Here is a 22,937-nt window from a genome sequence, read left to right as displayed (position 1 = left end):
AGCCTGGTTAATGTTCGGAGGTGCACGGTGGCTGTGCACAAGACTCATTATCCTCTGGCAGGGAAACAAGTCTGAATTAGACCCAGATTTGACATTCACTTGCTTAGAGACTTTAATGACTTTAGCATCGTCAAGCCCTCCCCCCCTTTAGAGAATTGTGCCCTCATGAATTAGTGAGAGGGTGTGCATAGCCAAGACAAGCACATGCATTTGAACTAAGACGTTTTTTTTTTTTTTTCTTCCCCCTCTCCATTTGCACAAGACCCTTAATTTTCTGTTTTTCAAATTTTCCTGATTTTCATTTTGATTTTTTTTGTCCCCCCTCGGAAAATTGCACGGATAGAAGGAGAAGACATCCCGCTTGGTGAGATGTAGTGTGAATGGAAGCGTCGTGTGTTTCTGGGTGGAATAAGCTCATTTTGGTGTAATGTGGTCTTGGAGTACAGCCTGACAGTCTCTGTTAGGGATGTTCCACCTCGTCTTCTTTTCTCGCGCACAGCTTAAGCCAACCACTTAAATGTGCCGCTAACTGATGTTCGGTACGGTCTCGTGACCTAGATTCGAGCGTGGAAAGGGGCCTGGAAACTGGTAAATTCTCCAAGGTGCCGGTGACCTTGATTTGAAAACCTGGTATCTCTTTGTGTAAATGCAGTGGTGGGAGCGAGTGACAAGTCTCTCTCCCCCCCCCCCTTCTCCCCCCGCCACCCCCCCCCCCCCACACACACACACACACACACACCTGCTCAGGTTACGAGGGGACTGTTCGTACGTTGTAAACGTGCGAGATAGCGCTCGAGGCTCGCATCCACATAATCAAAACAGTACGGCGGCAGACAGCGTGCAGACAAAATGAGAAAGGTGTCAGTGTCAAGGAGATGTCAGGGCAGCTGCAGAGACAGAATAATCAGCGGGGGGGGGGGGGGGGGGGGGGGGTGACAGGATAAAGCCCCGGGCCATCCAGACTTGTGAGCCCCCCCCCCCCCCCCCCCATACACACCCTCACACACACCCGCCAGCTCACACCATCATCCCACCTCCTTCCTGCCACCACCCAACATCCGTCACCGAGGGAGGGCTCGGCCGGATTGTGGCTGAGCGCTGGACCGAGATGATTCCTCTCAATAGCGCCCATTCAAGCCGGTGTGTCGCCACCAATGGCACCCATGGGAACTTAGGAGCGTGGGGAGCACGCACCCCCACCGAGCCACTCCGAAACCTTCCAATCCTTAACTCCGTGTGCCCCCATGATGCACCACGCTGAGCGACGGCCGTGTGGAGGGGTTTTCAATGTTCCAGTTGTTTTCTCATTTAGTCCACCGGCTTCAGCCAACATCATTTCCAATTTCAAGTTCAATTTTCTTTCAATCTTTGCTTGCTGCTGCTAATTTCCTATTCATTCTGCATTTCTTATTCCATAAATATTAATAACGGCACGTACACACACACACACACACACACACACACACACACACACACACACACACACACACACACACACACTAGCCTCTGTACCTCAAGCAGGGGCATGATACTAAAGTTGTAGGATTCAGTTGAGCTCACACATCCTTGTTTCCTGTAATCACTTTCTCTTTCATTTTCTCTCCACTTACTTCTCGTCCCTCTTTCTCTCTTTCTCTTCCGCCAGGTCAGGACCGCAGTGAGGCGGGGCTTATTAAGCGTTTCCGCGGCGATGGCATGCGCTACAAGGCCAAGCTGATCGGGATTGATGAGGTGACAGCGGCGCGCGGGGACAAGCTGTGCCAGGACTCCATGATGAAGCTGAAGGTGCAGACTCCTTGCTCTGTGTGTGTGTGTGTGTGTGTGTGTGTGTGCGTGTGCGTGTGCGTGTGCGTGTGCGTGTGCGTGTGCGTGTGTGGACATCATCGAGCTCCTTCACTCATCTCAGTCAGATTTGGAAAAATCATGCTCGGGCATGACTGTATTGTCTGTTGAATGAGTCATGGGAGCTGTCGTCTCCTGCGTCTGACTCACCGCTGCACTGTATGAACTGACCAGATGGAGCAAATTAAAGTTATTCCATGGCTCTTTGTCATGTACAAAAGCTACTGTAAGCTTGCTTTTACATCTTCTGAAAAATGCTGGCAGCTTTGTACTTTCTTTTTCCTCTAATAGGCTGCTTTAATTTTAGTATTGCTCAAAGCTCTCTGCATTTATTCATACAGCCTTTACCTTGGAGGCAAACTGGCTCCCTGTTCAGAGACGCTTAAAGCAGTATATCGCTTAAGTAGAAAATGTTCACTTTTTAACATCTGACTACAAGAAGAGTTAACCCCCCTCCAACACACACACACACACACACACACACACACACACACACACACCTCCCCCCTCTCAATTTGTCTTTCTCCTGTATGTTTTCTCGTGCCATCACAGCCTTCTATTTTTACAACAAAGTCCATGATGTTATGTACTTGTGGCACATATGCAAACTGCGATAACGTGACCTAGATAATGTTTTAGCCAGTGTTCTTTACAGAACGTTGCAAGTAAATTAGGTCAAATTCAGCCCCACAGTTAGAGACAAAGTTGGGTAAAAAAAAACAGGCTGAATACTCGCGATTGAGGATGAAAGGGTTGAGGAGTCTTGAGCTTGCAGTAAGCGTGCGTACTAAAATATTGTGCACTCATTTTTACCCAACCGTCTGTCACCTAAATTACCGAAGCTGCACATGTTCGTTCCATTGACTGATTGAAAATGCTGCCTGTTGATGTTTCTAGCTCATTCAACTTTAAATGAGTAAGAAAAAGGTAAATATGCACTTCTTGGTGTCACAGACTGAAGCTGAGGCTATCTGTCCAAAGGCATGATGTTTATGCAGAAGACAGAGACAATCCAGCTAGTTATTCCTAATATGATAATAATAATAATATGGAAAATGTATGACTAGGCTGCTATTTTATTTGGACTCTGTTTAAGTAGGATACTTTGAACTTTAACAAGGAGGAGGAGTCAGGCATTTTGTGAATATAAACTTATCTTATATATTATAAATATATATTGAGTTTGTAATATCCAATAGTAGAACAGATTATCATTAGCATCCAGGGCCAGTGGCTAAATAGAAAACACTGATTGAGGCCGTTATAAATTTCCCTGCAACATAACCTGTAAGGGAGGATAAGGTTTAGTGGAGTGGGGGGAGCTACCTTTGGCACCCCACCATGTTACAGTTGATTCACAGTTGAAGGTCTTATCTGACTTGGATCAGCATGACAATCTCCTCGATCAGTCAACAGCTGCATTAAAAAAAAAAAAAAACTGGATCTTTGATTAAGGGAGGTTAAAGGGACAACCACGGCTCCTACTGTAACCTACACCACTAACGGTAGCTGGAAGCTAAAGGCTTAAATACATGCTTAAATCTCTTTTCATTTTGGGGATCAACTTCATTTTAAATCAGCCACTATGGTGCTGCTGTGTTTTAGTAATGACTGCAACAACTAAGTGTTTTAAATGGGGAAATGATGGGAGAAAACACGAGTTGGTGTTGAATAATATAACTAGTGGTTCCACTGTAAACCTATAAGATCATTACATCATCATGAAGTCCAATGTTTTTGTATTTAGCAACAGTGAGCATACTAGAAAGAAAAGACAGATTGAAATGGGAATACAGAATCGAGAAAGAAAAACACTTTATGAACCAGCAGCCCACCGCACATCTCCTGTCATCATTTTAACTAAATATTATTCGGAAACAGCATGATTTCTCCTCTTAAACATTTAGTCTGTATCCTCTTCTCATCTCCAAAGTAAAAGGCAGGAAACACTTCCCGCATCACTCTTCGTTAGGGGAAAATACCCCCCCCCCCCCCCTCCACACACACACACACACACACATCTCTGCAGTCAGTGGCTGTGGGATAAAGAGGACGTATACGTATGGCTTTTTAAGTATTTTCTCACTGACTCTGCTGGAGCTTAAATGAGTGGGAAGCCCCACAGGGGAAGCAGTATAGCCAGAAGGCAAAACCTCTCATCGCCCGGATCCATTCCAAGCGATATGTCCAATAAAACAACATTTTTTGCTGCCTGGATCCGACGTTCCAGGGCTGCCCGCCATATTACTCCAGTAGTCACCAGCTACCAGCTATTTACAGTCAATGGAGCAGTCGATACAGACCTGCTATTATATGGACAGGGGGTAGAGGAGGGGACGGGTCTCTATTGAGCTGCCTCTCGCTGCCTTGAGGACTAATCCACCAAATGGAGAAGCCGATGGCTGACTGACAACACCCATCAACTCTTATGCCCGCCTGCCTCTTTCTCACTTACTTCATCTATTTCTTATCCTTTTATTTGTTCTGCTCTTTATGCTTCTCTCTTTACCTCTACCGTCCACCTTTACCCGTCCAGCTCCTCCTTTTCCCACCTGAATATAAATCTGTGGTTAACGCTTGGATGGAGAATTTATTCTTCAGCTTGCTGGTGATTAATTTCAATTCATAGCGACCTGGGATTAAGATATTAGCTTGGCTTTAAAAGAAAAAATTGTGATGAGAAAGTGGTCTGATGTACTGAGGAGGTCGACCACTTGTTATCAAAGCGGGGCCTGCAGTTTTTGTCAGACACATTCAGCACTGACGGTGAGTCTTTCTTCTCTTATCTCCTCTTCCCCCTTCTTCTCTCTTCTTTTTTTTTTTCTTTTTTTCCTCTCAGGCATCGTTCTATGAAAGACATGTCAAGCACACAGGTCGCAACAAATGGAACACGGTGGAAAATTTTAATTGTTTTCTTTATCAGGGTTGAGTACGTAAGAAAAAAAAAAGGAGAAGCTGCTGAGATCCATGGGAAAAATCTTACTTCAAAGGCCGGATTGGTTGTTCAGTCAGCAATTGCCGGAGCGAGCAAGTGTCGGTCAGCACCGTGATCCATTCTGTCAGCAAATCTCACCTTATTGTTGTTAGCATCGCGCTGGTGTATTGTCACGTTGAAGTGCAGTAGACCTACTTCAAGAAAAAAGGTGCTTGGGGAGGGGGAAAAAAAAAATGAAAGGCAGCAATAGTAATAAGACTCGCTGCACAAGGCAACGTGTGAATTCCAGTGAGAGCGAAGATTTAAGAAACGGCACATGAAAGAACATCCTGTCCTATCACACCTTATGTAACTGCTGTCACCCTACACTCAATCTGCCCCCTCCCACCCCACTCACACTATCCCATCCACAACCCCCCCCCCCCCCTCCTCCTCCTCCTCCATCTCCCACAGTCACACTCACCTGAGTCGGAAGGGAAGAAGGCTCTCTGTCTTCCACGGTGAGCTCATATCCTTTCATCTCCTCATGTCGTTTCCTTTAATCTCCTGCAGGGAATGGCTTCCTCGGCACGTTCCAAAGGAGAGCACAAGCAGAGAGTCTTCTTGACGGTCTCGTTCGGCGGGATCAAGATTTACTGCGAAAGATCAGGGGTGAGTGGGTGGGGGGGCTACTGCACCACAAGGCCTCGGTGCCAGCTGCTGCACCGTGAACCTACAGTGTAGGACAGGACATCCAGAGGGCAGACGCTCGCACGCCTCGGTTCACGGTGGCTGCTGGGGACCCGCCATCTTTGCATGGTTCACACACCTGCACACTTCACCATCACTGCATTTACCAATAATCAACATGCTCTCCAAATATGAATATAAGCTCAAACATGCTTTCCGCTTGCCCTTCAGCTCATAAAAATGAATCTTGACAGCATTAGATTACAAGTCTTGCATTTCATATTTGACCCTGAGTCAAGTGGTTTAACATACACCGTGGCACAATTAGGGTTTGCTGCAGGACCTACTTAAGATCACTCAGGCCCTGTCTGTCTGCTAATGATGGTGCAGTGAGCGATGTTATGGTGATGCTATGAGAAGGGCTGTTTCTCTGCCTCCGTCCTGGCTTCCGTCCCCCTGGCGGACTCCGAGGGCCTGCTGTTCCATTACAGGATGATCGAGGGGCCTCGGCTTCGCCCCCGTCCTGCGACTCAGCGCTGGCTAGATAGGCCCACTCCGCTCATCAGCGCTAACCGATAATTAGCACTCAGTTCCGCCCCTTAATGATCATTGCAGCTAATGTTAATTACACCACGGCTCCACCTCAGCTGTCGTTAGTGCTAAACTGATAATTATGCAACAGCGTTTGTCCCGTGGCTGCCGACCCCCCCCCCTCCACCCGACCACCAACCACCACCCCCCAAAAAAGCACCCGTTTTTTGATAATATCTCTTTTCAATGTGACTGATGGTGATAGTGATGCGTCTTTCGCCTGTAATGAAAAAGAACATTAAGCCTCCCGCCTCGACCTCGCAGCTCACCAGCTTTTGACAAGCTCATTTATTGTTTTGGAAATCATGCCCCCTAATGCTCTTCATTTTATTTACTGATTACTAGCAGTAAATAATACTCCACACTTAATATTCCTCTTGAGTTATTTCGTCGGAAATGGGGATCACTCCAGCACAGGCGGGCATCAGCGAGCATTTGGATGGAAATACTTTATGTAAAGCTGACATGATTCTCTGCTGAATCGAGTAGACTAGTCATATTAGTTTTGTATTTTGCATTAATCCGAGGCGTTACCCGCGACACTCCCCGCTGAATATCAGCTAATATTCAAATGGAGCTCCTCCCCGGTGCTCGAGCTTATCTCTGCTAATAGAGGAGCGGCAGGTGGCTGTGCCTAAATGACAGCTGAATTACTCTGTGCATATATATGGGTGTGTTTCCTGTCACCAACATGAAGTTTATTCAGAAAATGGGAGTATAATGAATATTTGGTGTTTCTGAATGAACAATCACAGCCTCTTAAACCCTGCTGTTATCAAACAAGAGCACAACATACAAGTCATGCGACTGGATTTAAATCCTCATTGACAGACTACCCGCCCCTATAGTGACTATAGTATCCACTATACTGTGTAATTTGAGCACGCTTGAGTCTTCTCCCTCCCTGTCAGAGACTTTCAGGCTCACCGTGTTGGTTGGCTGCCTTTGGTTCAACAATATACAAAGATGTTTAAAGTAGGTTTGACCTACTTTGTCTGTCAATACAGAGTACAGTACTGTGCCTCGTTTAAAAAAAAAAGAATTAAAAAAAAAAGGTAGAATTTTAAATCAAACAACATCACGTTTTATATTCTGCATCCTCAATGAGAAGAAGACATACTGCACAAGTAGACGAAGCATTTCAACACCTCCACCTTTCTGCCTCCCAGGTGCTCCTGCATCAACACTCCGTCCACGAGATCAGCTACATCGCCAAGGACACCAGGGACCACCGCGCCTTCGGCTATGTCTGCGGGAAGGAGGGCCACCACAAGTTTGTGGCCATCAAGACTGCACAGTCTGTAAGTACTTCTCCACTCTGCTGCATTTGTTTAAAGTCAGTAGCTCGCTGAAGGACAATATGCAGCATGTCCCACACATAGACTTTACTTGGGCCCGCCCAGGTATATTTGGCGATCCATTTCAGCATTTTTTATTTATCTTTTTTTTTTTTAACCTGTCCAAGAGAACGACGCTATGTGCGTGATCAATTAACGAGTGAACAGTCTCCCCTCACTCTCCATCACCTGTGTCTGCTCTGCTCTGTGTCTTTGGGAGGACAGGCAGGGTGAAGCTCCACTCTTCATGGCACACAGAGAACAGACGACAGAAACTGATACGAATGACCTTATCTTTAATTGTGTTTCCACTGGCAGTTTGTTAACTGTTTTAGATCTGATTCATGTCATATTATGACTCAAACCTTTTCCATTCAAAAACTGGGGACGAATAAAAAACGTGTGGTAACACTTCGATCACTCACCATCCACATCCTCTTTCCTCACTTTCCACTCATCTCATGCAGGCGGAGCCTCTCATCATCGACCTACGCGACCTCTTCACGCTCATCTACGACATTAAGCAGCGGGAGGAGATGGAGAAGAAGGCCCAGAAGGACAAACAGTGTGAGCAGGCGGTCTACCAGGTAGGACTCTCTGAACCAATTCTGAGCTTTTTTTTTTCTTTCTTCTCTTCTCAGTTTCATTTTCCATTCGGAGGCGAGATCACACGTTATAACTGAGCGGGCCATTCATTCACGCGACAGATATCTTAACACTTTGAAACTTCCTCTGAAGTGCATTGCATTCTGTGTTTGTTTGTACCATTGATTCCTGTGCTGAATATGTAAATATAACGGAAAGGCAACAGGTTTGTATTTTTTTTTACTGCAGTCAGATCTGTCTGCTAGGAAACATGTGTTGCTGTGTCTGTCATAAACCAAATTACTGTTTGATTAAAAAAAACAAAAAACTGTCAGTAGTAATTGTGTCAAAACAAAATGTGTCATCTGCCTTCTGTCCCACTAACACAGACCATCCTGGAAGACGAAGTGGACGATCCAGTTTACCAGGTAGGTCCGTAGGGCAGGAGCGAAACGCTGCTGACTTTGATGCTTTTCTAGCTTCACTGGTGCTGTTTTCACTCTTAAAGCTTGGAATCAAAACAAAACAAAAAAAATTAATCCTTAATTTCTATATCTTCTCCATCTACTGATCCGCTTGAATTAATGATTCATAATATTGCACCATTCCAGTAATACACAGTAGACCATCCTAGTGGACAGTTTTGTTCAACCATTCAACTCCCATTTGCCAGTGCAGTGTTGTAAAACCATATTTTTTAAGTTGATCTGTGTCAATGTTCCGATTTCTTCCAAAGACATGCCCTCCTCCCCCACCCCCGCCACACACACACCCCTGACTGGTTGTCACCCCCCCCCCCCCCACCCTCCTCCCCCCGTTTTGCCCCCCCCCCCGTGCATTTATTTGGCTGAACATGATTTTTTTTTTTTTCTTTATCTGTGTTTGCTCACACTGAATACAGACAACACTAACTCTTACTCTGAATGCTATGTTCAGTGGTACGTCCAACCACCTCCCAGACCACCTCTGTTCTTTGCTCTTGAAGTGTGTTTTTACATGAAGTCATTCCATTTGCAGCTTTTTCAATTTATGTTGATGTTGGTTGACAAAACTACAGACTGTGGCCAGAATCTTAAAGGAATAGGTTGACATTTTGGGAAATGCACTTATTTTCTTTTTTTGCGGGGAGTTAGATGAGAAGTTCAACACCACTCTCACGTGTGTATGTTAAAGCTATAATTCAGGGCTTTTACATATAATTGAATGTCCGTTGCATGCAAGCCAAACAGGTTGACACAGTGCTGATTAAACTAATTATTACCAGATAAATCTCTCTGTACTTTACAGTATACTGAGATTTTAAATCTGATGTCTGGTGAGACATTCCCGCGCTAGCACCCAGTAGTGATGCTTTTGACATCATCCACCAATGATTGTTTTGCTGGAGCTGATGGGGGAGGAGGGAACAACGGTTGCAACTGTAGTGACAGAAAGGTGTCTGCTCCAAGCGGCTAAGACTATGGCGGGAAAACCTATTCAGTGTCCAAGGAATGGATGCTAAGGCTAATGGCTAACGATACGAAGAACCTTGGTGTTCAGGATTAGTGTCAAAATGTAAAAAGTGTTTGACGACAAGCACAAACACAGACAGTCGTTGGTGTAGCTTTGCCTCTTTGGAGAGCGTTGGCAGGAGAAAAGGGATTGAGAGCACATATTTTATGTTACTGCTCCTGGACCAGCTGGTATTTTTTAAATACATGGTTTTTTTTTGTAATTACTCTCTCTGCCAGAAGGGGGCGACAAAAGTTCAGCACTGCAGGTTGAAATTTATAGCTGCAGGCAGAAGCCAATTAGCTTAGCGTAGCACAAAGAACCAGCAAGCCTGGCTCCGTTCAGAGGTATCAAAATCAGCCTACGAGGCCCTCTAAAGCGTGCCCATTTATAGGATTTATATGTTAAATATTGTTTGTTTAGTCCAGGGGTGTCAAACTCATTTTAGTTAAGGGGCCACATACAGCCCACTTTGATCTCAAGTGGGCCAGACCAGTAAAATCATAGCATAATAACGCAGACATAACGACAATATTTCTCTTTGTTTAAATCATTGGTGAAGTTTTTTGTATGATAAACCCTGTTTTAAGGTCTTTCTACAATAAACTAGAAACATAAAGACCAAAAACTCAGACATCAGCCCACTGTTTATCTGCCCCGGCTCTCCTCTGCAGATTCCCTCGCTTTGTGACGCGTTTGACGTCAAACGCGTCACAAAACGAGCAGCGAGCGCTTCTCCCTCCGGAGCAGACGTCACATTTACGCTGTTTTTGAAGCAATTACTGGATCGATTAAAAAAAAAAATAACAAAACGTTTGTACTCATAAACCTCCATATTCTCATAGAAATACAATTTATGTCTTTCTGTAATTTTCACACTTAGCAAAGTCATCCGGCGGGCCGAGCTGGACCCCCTGGCGGGCCGGATCCGGCCCGCGGGCCGTATGTTTGACACCCCTGGTTCAGTCCCTAGAAAATGCAAAATGCAAAAAGGAGTGCCTGCTTATTTCCTGCGAAATCGACCAGCGCGTCACCTGTAAAATGGTGAATTGTGAAGAAACCAAATACGATTAGTGAGCCTTTACAGGAATTGTGTTGCCAGGCCAGATGTTTGTCTCTGCTCTGTCTGCTAAACAAAGCTAACCAGCGGCTAGTTTGAGCTGAATTTTAGCTTCAGCTAAAAACCTTCCAGATGTGAGAAAGTTAGCAATCTTCTCATCTTACTCTGAACAAAACAGCAACTAACCGCATCTCCCAAAATGTCAAACTATTCTTTTAGTTTGAGATCCATAAAGGCTTCTTTTTTTTACATCTATTCCAAAGGAGATAATGACAGATTTGAAGAACTTCACTCAAGGATCTCAAGCAGATATTCTGACCTGACGGTCGATTTTCTCCCAGAGAGGTTGGAGCATCACATTGCTGAGGTTGAAGGGAGTCCTCCAGCTAAGACCTCCACATTGCCTTGAACTATTGCCTGACCTGTTATACTTGTGCTCTTTCCTCTTCCCACCTCAATCTTTTTTTCTTTCTCTTTTCATCTTCCCCATTCTTCTTTCCCGTGCCCCATTTTTTTTGCACCCTTCATATTCCTGATCTCATTTCGCTTCCCACTTGACGCCATCCTCACTCCCTTGTGCTTTCATTTATTCTCGTCATGTTTCACTCTGTCACCCTGTTTTATACCCACTCTCTCACTCGCTCTTTCTCTCTCCTCTCTCTCTCTCCTCTCTCTCTCTCCTCTTTCTCTCTCCTCTCTCTCTCTCTCTCTCTGTCTCTCGCTGTCTCTCTCGCTTCCATCTCATTATTCTCTGCACCTCTACGCCTTGCCCACTACTTCTGTTCTGTAGTACATAGTGTTTGAGGCTGGACACGAACCCCTCCGTGGCCCCCAATCAGAGGAGAGCGTTTATCAGGTACAAAGACAAGCATTGCCCCCCCTTTTTTTTTCTCCTTCTTCATACCCTGTGATAGATGACAAACGCAACAGTACTAACAGTATGGCTTTATACCGCTTTTTTAAAGAAGTGCAGATTTGATTTTCGTGTTTTTGGGGCGGAAATGATTTCAGTGAAGTTTTAGAGAATGTGGATCAAACTAATGTTGCTGAAGATCAAAAGCCATTAAAGTAAGAACGAAAAGAAGCTGTGAGAGGGATTCAGTTGATGTTAAAGTTGTCATCCTTAAAATTTCAGTTGGTTGATGTTGCAATTCCCACGGTTACCGTGGTAAGAGCCAGTGATGTACAGCAGCAAACTACTGTGTCAGAAAAGAGCTATTGGAGTATCTTGTTTCCAAACTCACATCGTTTTTGATATTGCCTGCAATTGTTAAAGGTCCAATATTATATAGCTTTAGATTTCCTTGACTTTTTTTTGTTATAAAGCAGTTCTAGGTATGTGTATATATATATATATATATATATACATACATATATGAAATTGTCAAAGCGCTCATTCCTCAAAGAAAGGCACACAACAGGTATTCAACAACTGTGCTGTTTGAATGAGCCGTTTGGACGTCAGTAAGTTTGAGATGTCACAAACTCATGTTGGTGTCATGTGTCCACCCTCAGCAGGGAACACTGCCCGACCTTTTATGTGGAAGGAAACGCTAAGAATCCATTGCATTGCAGCGCTAGCAAGCTATAAGACCAAAGAACCCTTAGTTAGCCTGCTTAAAAAAAGAGTCAGCCAATCAGAAGAGAGGATACTTCATATCAATGTCCATAAAGACACAGACACAAACCAGTTTGTTCTTGGTAGAGCTCCAGAGACAAACTTAGAGAAGATATAAACCTACATTGTGATGTTTTTTGGCTCTTAAAGGCAAAAACATTTCTTCTTATGGACATCAAGACTGCCAATGTAACACTGGAAAAGTATGAAATATGGGACCTTTAAAATGTTTCATTATCAAACATGTAAAAATGATAATAAGGCATTTTTGATTAATGATCATGGTTACCTCTGTGCCGTATCAGTTGCATTTCCTCCGGCTTCTCCACAATAAAAGCTTTTGATGCAGCAGCGGCTCCGTTCAGTTCGAGCCGTGAGCAAATACAGAGCGAACACTGCTTCTAAGAGTAAACAATAAACAATGAGGATGATGTTAATGAGGAAAAATGACACTGGACTATGCGCGTGCATCATTTCTTTTGGATACTTTGTGCGTTTGGAGGCAAATTAATCCAGTAGTAAATGATAATTATGGACTGTAAAAGGCATTCAATGGCAAATACTAAAAATCAAGATTATAAATAGGATTAAAAAAGGTGATTTGATTTCATGAAATTTTCGACATTTATAAATGTAAAGATCCTGAAATGAAAAAGGTAGTAGCAGGTATGTTTTTAAAATGATTTCATACAATGTCTAAAAGAGCCTCATCAGAGTCAAGGTCAGTTGTTTAGTTTACCCACAGCCTGTACACCATGCTCCCTTTATACATCCAATACCATGACATTTTGGTTTTAAACTATTTGAAGGACCAGCTAGGACTCCAGGGACCTATCTTATGGTTTAATCCCCCCCCCCCCCCACTCTCACCCCTCTCTCTTCTCCTCCTCCTCTTTTTGCCTCCCTGTATCTTGCCTTCCTCTGAAGATGAAAGATGAGAAGAGAGAGAAAAAGAGAGAGAGAGATTAATCACTTGCCATGCCATTTGATCTCAGAGTGAAACAAGATCAATAGACTAGGGGAAAACGTAACCGAAAGTTAACCAGTCGAGGGAGCGATGGGAGAGACAGGCAGCGAGGTTAACAGCAACAGATAGTTCGGATAACTGAGAGAGAAATAAATAAAAAAATTTTAAAAAAGAGCTGAGGTATTTTTTCGTATCATCAGACTGAACCTGTTGAGACGTACTGTTGCAGAATATTAATCAGCTTTCTTAATACTCACAGAACCAGTATGCACCTTCTTCAAGCCTCGTTTGCAATCAATATTGATTTAAGCAGAATTGATTGAGCAGAACAACTGTACGATTTGCGTAATCCCACTGTGCTAAAAAAATTAAATTACTTAAAAAAAAAAAAATGGCCCAGCTAGAAATCAATTTAGTGAGCTTCTTCTATTTTAATGGACATGTTTCAGTTATTGTAAGTTCCTCTTTTTAAATACCCGGCCAGTGGAAAATTATTTTTTTTTAAAAGGTGTTGCTCTGTTACTTACATTTGAATCGACCTCCGATCCAATGCAGGTCCCAACCAGTCAGCAGAAGGAAGGGATCTATGATGTCCCCAAACGCCATTTCATGACTGTAGGTGTTTTTTATTTTGTATTATTTCTTTCTTTACTCTTCTACCTGCAAACCTCTCTTTAAGACCCTCTTGAAGGAAGTGCCTTGAGCCCCCTTTGACAGCGTCCATTTGCAATATTTTTGCTCGACTGTATTTGATGGCTTTATTTAGCAATACATTACAGCCGACAACCTCTAAAACACACATACGGAGCCAAGGACAAGTCAGACTCTGTCTGTATCCGCTCTCTGTGAGGATGATGATGATGATGAAACACGGCTAGATTGGCCTCCTTGAAGAGTTAAGACTAATTGATTGGTTGACCAAAGTCAGACATGTCAGCAATTTCACAGAACATTAGAGAGGCAGGCTTTCGTATCCAAAATCCAATCCTGTGCGGAACCTGATGCATGTTGTGACCAGATGGCGGAGACACAAAAGTCTGTTTTGCCGGTCCCATCTGACTGCCACAGTGGACCGCCTGGATAAATAAAAAGGGGTGTCTGTTCCATCTTCCTCAGAGGATGAGGATGAGAGGTTTGTAGGCGGGGGGTGGGTGTCGGGTGGAGCTGCATGCAGTGTAGTCACAGCTACATACGATCAGGGCCACCGAACACTCATAAAAGCTGGACCTCAACGAATAGCAACACGTTTTTCTACAGTGGATTGACTTGACCGGAAAAAAAAGAAGCTTTTTTTTTTTTTTTTTTAAGTCCTCCTCCCTCCTTTTTTCATCACAACTGAAAATATATCTCATCTCATCCTGGTAGGTTTTATGAGTTTTTCACCACCATGCAGTGACCACGCTGTTACATCTCTCAAATCGCTTTATAAAAAAAAAAAAACATTTATTCAAGCCTATTCTGCCAAACATTCAGGATTTCCACGCAAACTTTTTTTTTGAAAACAGCCGCAGCAAAGTGCTTCCCTACTACTTCCCTACTACAGTTTGTGCGCTTGTTGCCCGGCATATCAAACAGATAAACTGTCCCGGCCCCGGTTGTTATCTCACTTAAACAGCCCATGTCAGTATAAGTAGCAGCGCTTCCATATCTCTAAGTGTTACTGCTTGTCTGTTCATTCAGTTGGAGCTTTTTGAGAGCCTCAAGCTCCCCTGATGTGTGTCAGTGCCTGCAGGGAGCGACCTCTGTGTACAAATGTTTACCTTCTTTCTCCAAAAAAAAATCGGACTCATTCTGTGCCCCTCAATGGTTTCAAAGTGGCGTGCAAACTGCACGATCCGTTATGTCCCGGCTTATTCAAAGAGGACATAAACACACTGTCAGCAGCAACACCGATTGCTGCGATTCCTCCCTTTTTTCTTTCTTTCTTCGTTTGATTACGTTGTGTTTTTTTTGTTTGTTTGTTTGTTTGTTTTTCATTGCATGCGAATCCTGTGTGTCTTCTGTGTGCTTTTTTTTTTTTTTTTTTTTGGTGCCTTTACGGTGATTCATTGTCTGCTTGTGCATGGCCCCAGTGACATTTCATGCAACTTAGCCATCCCATAGTGTTCTTCCATAGCCGCGTCCCGTCTCCTTTTAAAGTAGTGATTGGAGGACAGAGGGGACGAGAGCGGGGGTCACGTCTGCCTATAGGGTGAGGTGGCCTCATTGTCCCGGTTGGGTGGTTTTTCAGGAGCTTCTTCATTCATTCGTTTGATGAAATAAACACACTCCTCTGTGTATATACGTGCTCACGGAGCAAAATTAGCATGACAAAGCGGCCCCGGGTCTCGCAGGGGCCCGCTCTTGATTGGCAGACTTAAGAATATCTAATCAGAGTCTGTTTTATGGGACTAAATAGCCTTTTACCCACTCAATTATAGCGAGATTCATTTTAGATCCATTTTCTGATAATGAAACGAGGGGATAGTTGTTTTCTCGCCGTCCACAGCACAAACTGCGTCTGTGAATAGATTCCACTCCCCGCACCTACCCACCCATGCAACCACCATGCCCTATTTGGAGATGAATTTGAGGTTTCATGACTGTGCAAGTCTCCTTGTCGTGGTGTGTCACCGGACTCTGTCTCTCTCTCTCCCTCGTCGCTTGGTGCGGCTCACAGAATATCAACCACTTTGATCTTTTCGGCGACATGTCCACTCCTCCCTCGGTGAGTAAAATCACACAAAACCAAAACCCTCTTCAAAGTGTGTGGAGATATCCCATTACTGTTCAATCTGGTCATTTCATTAGAACATTCGCAGAAGTTTAAATTACCTGAATATGTTGAGCAGATCAGCGATAATGTGCAGCCGAGTGACTTTTAGCTGACTTTGATAGGGGTGACACCTGTGCATGTGCGTTTGTGTGTGCGTGTGTGTGTGTGTGTGTGTGTGTGTGTGTGTGTGTGTGTGTGTGTGTGTGTGTGTGTGTGTGTGCGTGTGTGTGTGTGCGTGTGCATTTCCTCCCAGATGCCCCCGTCACCTGCCAACACACTGGACCCGAGCAGGAGCAGCCGCCAGCAGCAGCACAATCCCGCCGAGTTGTACGCCCCCTTCAGCCCCACCTCCGTGCCGTCAGGTGAGCTCCTGTAGACTGAAACGCTGCATCTTCTTTTCCACAATACAAAACATAAAAGAGGGGGGGTGAGAGAGAGAGAGAAGAAAAAAAAACTGCTGTTGGGGATGTTTTGCTTTGATGTTCAGTTTGTGGAAAACGTTGCCAATATTTTGCAGTATGTGGGTTTATCTGAGTTTTATAAGGACCACATACTGAGCAGCAGTCTTATGAAGGCTGTAAACCTGAGAAAAGAAGCCGTAGAGTGATGTTTTACATATTCTCATAAAACACCTGACATTGTGGTTTTTCCAAGAACGTTCAAGAACGTTCCAGCGACATTTAAAAACAGCAGCTTGCTGAAGGATCTTTTTAAATCCACCTCATCCTCTTCACGATGTGTCCGTCCGATATAATCCCGTTTATGAAGTCGATGGGCCCTCATCATGCTCCAACATTGTTGTAGTCTTACACTCCACACCCATTTTACTGTGGCTCACGCCGGTGTTCCCAGTTGGATTCTAACTGGTCGTAGATGTCTCGTTTCAGCCTGATGAGTGCTGGCTGTTCATGAGGACGTACGCGTTTGTGAAAAATCATCATTAGCATAATCTACAGCCATGAAATTATCTCATACCTGTTCAGCTTTGTTTTTGGGGCAACTTTCATTCACTAAAAGGTCACAAGGAAAAACAATCACACTGCAGAACTTCAGGTATTGTGGATGAAAAGACAACAAGTGAGGTCAATTTACTAAGTTTTTTCCTAGTTATATGATTTATAATGGTTATTTTCTGTATTATATTTCCAATTTCCAAATCCAATTTCATTTAGATTTAGGTGTAATTATTTCAGATTAAATGAGTGGGTTTTTTTTCCCCTTGTGGAGAGAAGCAGACTACATGTACATGACTCATACGTCAGATCTGTACCACTCATTTGTAACTAAGAGAAAATTACTCGGAAAATGGTAAATGGCAGACATTCTCTTAAATCACTCCCATTGTGTGTACCACTCAAGAACAAATCTGTTCTACAAGCACTTCTTGCATGAGGTTCATTGTTCTCTAGCAACAGATGTAAATCTCAGTTATTGTCTTGGAGCGCTGCAGCAATGAAGCCTTTTCAAAACAACTGCGTGCAGCTGCATTACAATAAATAGTGAGAAAAGAATGAATGGGACAATCTATGGTGCCTCCGCTGTGGAGTTTTTATTTAATAGACGGGGAACCATACACCGCATCTCTCAGCTAAATCTAACAATGTACAAGTAAAAGAATTCCCTCTTTAAATCCACCAAAATTTGACTTCCTCAAATTTTTTTCAATGAAGATAAAACAGTGATTTTGCAGCTCAATCCCTGTCACCTACCCTAACCCTAACCTGATAATATTTTGTCCTGTCTCAATTCTATGGAAGGCTACTGTAAAGCTCATGTAAAGAACTTGGGTGTTACGCTTGATTCCTGTTTTAAATAACAGCAGATTCAATCTGTTGTCAAAGCCAGTTTCTATCACCAGAGTTTCAGCGCTAAGGTCAGGCCCTTCCTTTTTTTTTTTTTTTACAGACCTGGTAAAGGTCATTCATACGTTTATTACTTAAAGGTTGGACTTTTTGCAATTCTTAGTAAGTTGGACACTCATATCCTGGTTGCAGTTGGTTCAGAAAGCTGCAACAAGACTCCTGCCTGGCATCCTTACAATGGCTACGTGCTTAGATTCATTTTAAAATGTTACTGTTTGAGTATAAATGGAGCAGCTTCATCTTATCTGTCTGACCTTTTACACCCCTACGCACCTCGTCGCTTTGTTCAGGTCATTGGACCAGCAGCTTTTAGTAGTTCCTACAGTTGTAGATCCAGATTGGCCCTCATACATCTGACTGGGAGAGTCAGCTCCAAAGCTTTGGAGCAGCGTGCCCCTCCAGATCAGGTCGTCAGCTTCATTACTAGTAATTAAATCTCGATTAAAACATATTTATTTTCTTTCGCATTTCCAGATGAGGCCCAATTTAATTTAATTTATTTTAAGCTTTGCAGTGCTCTTTTATATCCTTGTTGTTCTGGTTTATTATTGCTTTTAATTAATGTAGTATTTGTTTGTTTTAATGTTTATTTGGTCTTTCTTGGCTTCAATGTTTCAAGTCTTTGTTTGATGTTGTGCAGCACTTTAAATGTGCTATGTTGATCAAATTGACTTGATTTGACTTTTTTCCTTTTGAAGGCAGCATAAATAGCCTTCATTGTTAGACAATGTTGAAGTATTAATAGAGGAACATGCTGTAATTTTGAAAATCTACATATTGAAGACAAAATGTATTCTGTGATTATGATGATAATCTTCACTTCCCTTTCCTTTCTGAATACCCTTTAACCATTTCCTATCTTTCTTCGTCCTCCTCCCCCTGTTTTTCTTGCAGGTTATATGACCATGGGCCCCGTGCAGGCGGCTCAGTGGGCTCAGCAGCCGTTTCCTGGCCAGGCTCAGACTCTGGCCTTCCCCGTGCAGGGGCCCCTCCAGGTGGCTCAGGTCCTCCCTGGCGGTCAGCCTGTCATCTGGAGCCAGGCCAACATTTTCCCCGCCACTCAGCAGCAGTGGGCAGCCATGGCGGCCTACATGCCGGCCCAGACGGTGGGCGTGGGGGGCCACGCCATCCCAGCCGCCATGCTCCAAGGCCTGGTACCCATAACCACCATGTGCCCCCAAGCCTGCGACCTATCTGCCCCCTCCTCGGCCATCACCAGCCCCCAGCACGTGGCCGACTCTACCCTGCTCCAGAGGCAGCTCAGCCTGGGGAAAGAAGGCCTCGGCGTGGACTCCGATGCGGGCGAGGGCCCCTCTACGTCGGGAGCCGCGGGCGTGGGGAGCGGAGCTGTGTCAGCAGCGGTGAGCAGGTGTGGCACCCCGGGCCTCATGAGTGTACCGGACACACTGGTGTGCAGTCAGCTGCTGCCACCTCCAGCTGCTGCGACCCAGGAGGAAGAAGGGAGCTGTAGTGACCTTGATCTGTCTCGGATGACCTTGAGCCCAGGTGCATCCACATCACCGTCCACTGAATCTCGTAAGTGTTTTTATTTCCTGTCCACCTTCACAACTGCAGCTTATTAAACAAACATCTGTACCACTTTACATGAAAAGCTTAAAAACCCTCAGTTGAACCATTTTTATCAGCCTTGTAAGCGACACAGTTTAAAACATCTGTTTGATTCATTGCAATGATATGTTGCACAGACATTCACGGTCCCCAGAAGACGACTCACTTAAGTGATCATTGAAGATTTTTCGAGTGCCACCACTTATTTTTGTTTTATATTAAGCAGTAATTAGCAGATATTATCATGCTAACACACTAAATAAAGATGAGGAGCTCTATCAACATTATTATACGCATGTTAGCATGCTTCTGTTAGCATTTAGCTCAGAGCATTGTTGTGTACAGACTAATGAACCTACTAGCGGAGCTGTACTCGTGTTTTATTCGACACTGTTGAACCTCACGAAAAAGAAAACTCCTTATGTGTGTAACCGGAGGTAAGTTGTGCTTTATTATGATAGTACAGAGTGCAGAATGTGGAGTAAATCAGGACAAAAAAAAAAGCAATTAAGGTCCTGATCTAGACGTAAACTCACATCTTCTGGATGTAGCTTGTTCATGTCATTGACGTGATGCCAAAACATTTACAGAGCAGTTCAAATCTTTCTACGTGTGCTCTTATGAATGTTTTTCTGAATGCCTTCCTGAACGTTTACTCTCCCCCCTCGATGCAGCGTCCACTCCGGCCCCGCAGCAGAGCTCCTCCTCAGATTGCCCACCCCCCCAGGCCGATGACCCCCCCACCGATCACTCCCCTGTTGACCCCAAGGGCAACGCCAGCAACGCCAAGGAGGAGCAGTTGGTGAGCGCCGCCCCCCCTCATCCTCCCTGAGGGCCACATATCAATCAATAAGATTCATAGATTTGATTTAACAACTGACTGGTGCTGTAATCCATGACGGTCACATGTTGTCAGCAGGATGTCATGTAATTAGCATGGCCACAAACAGGTTGCAGTTTTCTCACAAAAATGTCAAGTCAATTACACAGGAAAGGTCAAAGATGATTTAAGTGTCTTGATTAGATCATATATAATAAGGTAAAATTATATTTACAGGTAATTTACCCTTGGTGTCATTTCCCTAAATGTTCTGGCTGTAAAAGTGCGACTTTATCTTGATAAACACTTTAAGAAGAGGATTTTAAAATAGTTTTTCTCTCAGGACTGTGTTGTTGCACGGTCGGCCTCTCCAGTGGCGAGTGGAGCTGCTGATCCTCCGCAGGATCAGACCTGTCCACAGGAAGACAGCTAGAGAACAACAGCCAGTGAGTGGGTATTTCACTGTCTTCACATTTATGCCTCCTCTCTGTGTTCCTTCATTAGCTTTGTATTTTCATCTAGATCTCCTTTCTTCCTCATGAATGAGTGGTTTGCTGCCAATTGGAAAAGGGCCTTGGTTTTAGTTTTCATTACACCTCCTCTGCGTCATCCGAACATCAGGAAGGCACAACTTTGCCACCTGGTGTTCACATTCAGAACTGCAGCGACACAGCAGCTAAAAAAAAAAAAAAGTGGGGTTTTAAATTATTGCTGTTTGTCTTTTAGAGGAAGGAAGCTCTCAAGGCCAAAACAGAAGCTCATGAGACAAAAGAAGAAGAGAGAGATGAGAGACTGTGAGCGGCAGCAGCATCTCTCACAGCTGGATTACACAGACTTGTTCTGTTTTGTTTTTTCCAAACCTTTTAAAAGGATATTTTGGCAGTTCTTCTAATAAGCTGGCTATCCAAGGATCTGCTTTCCTCCAGAGGCCACACGTACTGTACTCTACTGCACTCCTCAGCATGACGACAAGACTTTATCGTCCAATCATATAACCTTTCAACCAGGAAGTGACCTTTGATCTTTGACATGGTTACATCCTTCTCTAACGGATGTGAGGATTTTTTTTAAAAAAACAACAACACGGTGATACACTGATGGTGCAAATTCTTTTTTGGGAAGAGGAGCAGCGTCGTACTGTACATGTGGTTGACCTTCAGTTTGTCAGCTGCCACCAGCAAAAAGACTGCGCACAGCAGGTGGATTTGCCAAATGTTCTCATCGTGTTGCTCCACCGATTCGTCAATTTTGCATGAGCAGACTCAGATGTGGATTCAGCGGACTCAGCTGTGAGCAGAACTGTTCTCTGCAGCTTCTTCCTAGGCCTGGAACAAATCAAATCAAATAAGATTTGTCTTTTTTTTCTTATTTTATAAGCTGTGAATTCTTTGGTGATAACGACGAGTCGTTACGAATATTAAAAAAAAGACTCCGAGGCATCAAGGTCGAAATCAAAAATTTGCCAAACATCTATTTTGTAAATAAGAATCCTCCCAGTTCCCCCCATACCTGAGCCTCTGTGCCATAAGATAGCTCTGCCTCTTGGATGCCAACTACCTGTGTTTCTCTCAAGCAATGCCCTACCAGCACCTCCATCTTTGATGTCTGGACGTTTGTTTCGCTTTTGCAGCCATCTTTTTTCTTTTTTTTTTTAATCTCTGAAAATGTCTTCTATTCGGTTGGTGAGAAATGAACTGTGAATCTGTGTTACATTCAAAATATAGCCTGCTGTACCTGTCTCACTCATTTTAAACTTGAGAAATAAACGGGCCGTAAAAAAATAAAAAAAAAAACGACTGAAGGTTTCAGACTTTTAGTGATAGGAGGCAGATTTTCCTGCATCTCTTTGCTTTTAGATAGCTTTCATTTACAACTGCTGAGGTCACATTGTTTACAATTTGCCTCTGGTATCTCTGTTTGGTTCCTTGAATAAGCCAGCAGAATCAGCTCCTTCTGATACGAAGCAGCTCAACAACCACACGCTCCGAGACAGTAGAGTGCATCTCGATGCCTTATCAGGTTTTATTTTTCTCGTCTGGTCACTGTTCTTCTTGTCAGGTCATTGTACTACAGTAAACAGGTCATTGTTGTAACAAAGCACTTACTGTCGGTCTGCTCCACTGAATTAAAATCAAAAAGACAGGCAACTTTATATGATACGAACAATGCAGACGTCACTATTAACTGCTAAGACTTCCAATAATCGAGTCTTTCTGAGGTAACTGTCCCCCCCTGCTTGTGTAAGAAAAACTGAGAAATAGTCCAAAATATTTTGTAAATTTTATTTATGGAATTAAGAGTTGTCATGAAAAAGAGAAAGAAAGGACTTTTGTATGTCTATGACTTCCCCCCTCTCCCACCCATACACTGTACCCATGCCACTGTTCAGTCACAAATAAAATATCATGTGATTCCCACGCTTGTCATTGGTTTTTATTTTGGTGATGACCTGCTGTGTATTAATCACGGAAAAAGGCCAACAGAGGTTCCTCCCCGCACACAAATACTTTAGAAATCCTGTATGCCATCAGTCATGTGACCACTGTTGTACAAATAATCTTAATTTATATGGAGAGGCAGATTTCAATAAATCCTCCTCATCAGGTGTCCGTTCTGCTGATAACACTTGTCTGTGTCTGATGTATTAGGTTGGTACTGATGTGACATCAGGACATTATAATTAGAGGGTTTTTTTGTGTACTTTTTATGCAGTTAAGTTTTCTTCAGTGATTTTCATCCTAGAAGACAGCCATTCTTCAAAGTGTCATAAAATAAATCTGTGAGTTTGCGACACAATTTATTTTTCATTTTTGAACTTTTCTCTCATCTTTGCTTT

The 22,937-nt window shown here is 43.7% G+C and overlaps 1 protein-coding gene across 1 annotated transcript in view; it reads left to right on the top strand.

Annotated features, from left to right (window-relative positions):
- The window catches only part of c8b (complement component 8, beta polypeptide), a 56,530-nt gene that overhangs the window by 25,835 nt on the left and 7,758 nt on the right, over positions 1-22,937 (top strand). The window contains exons 3-14 of the mRNA XM_069164392.1: positions 1,646-1,785; positions 5,330-5,428; positions 7,207-7,338; positions 7,842-7,961; positions 8,349-8,387; positions 11,301-11,366; positions 13,651-13,710; positions 15,755-15,802; positions 16,104-16,212; positions 18,607-19,248; positions 19,956-20,083; positions 20,445-20,529. Coding sequence (XP_069020493.1) covers positions 1,646-1,785; positions 5,330-5,428; positions 7,207-7,338; positions 7,842-7,961; positions 8,349-8,387; positions 11,301-11,366; positions 13,651-13,710; positions 15,755-15,802; positions 16,104-16,212; positions 18,607-19,248; positions 19,956-20,083; positions 20,445-20,529 — 1,668 coding nt within the window. The remainder of the gene's footprint in view (positions 1-1,645; positions 1,786-5,329; positions 5,429-7,206; positions 7,339-7,841; positions 7,962-8,348; positions 8,388-11,300; positions 11,367-13,650; positions 13,711-15,754; positions 15,803-16,103; positions 16,213-18,606; positions 19,249-19,955; positions 20,084-20,444; positions 20,530-22,937) is intronic.

Source organism: Embiotoca jacksoni, unplaced genomic scaffold (genome assembly GCF_022577435.1).
Source record: "Embiotoca jacksoni isolate LCO1_2020_lvr unplaced genomic scaffold, fEmbJac1.0.p SCAF_31, whole genome shotgun sequence".
In the NCBI taxonomy this organism is placed as follows: domain Eukaryota; kingdom Metazoa; phylum Chordata; class Actinopteri; family Embiotocidae; genus Embiotoca; species Embiotoca jacksoni.
The sequence above is the reverse complement of the archived record's forward strand: the minus strand, read 5'-3'. Positions and strand labels throughout refer to the sequence as shown.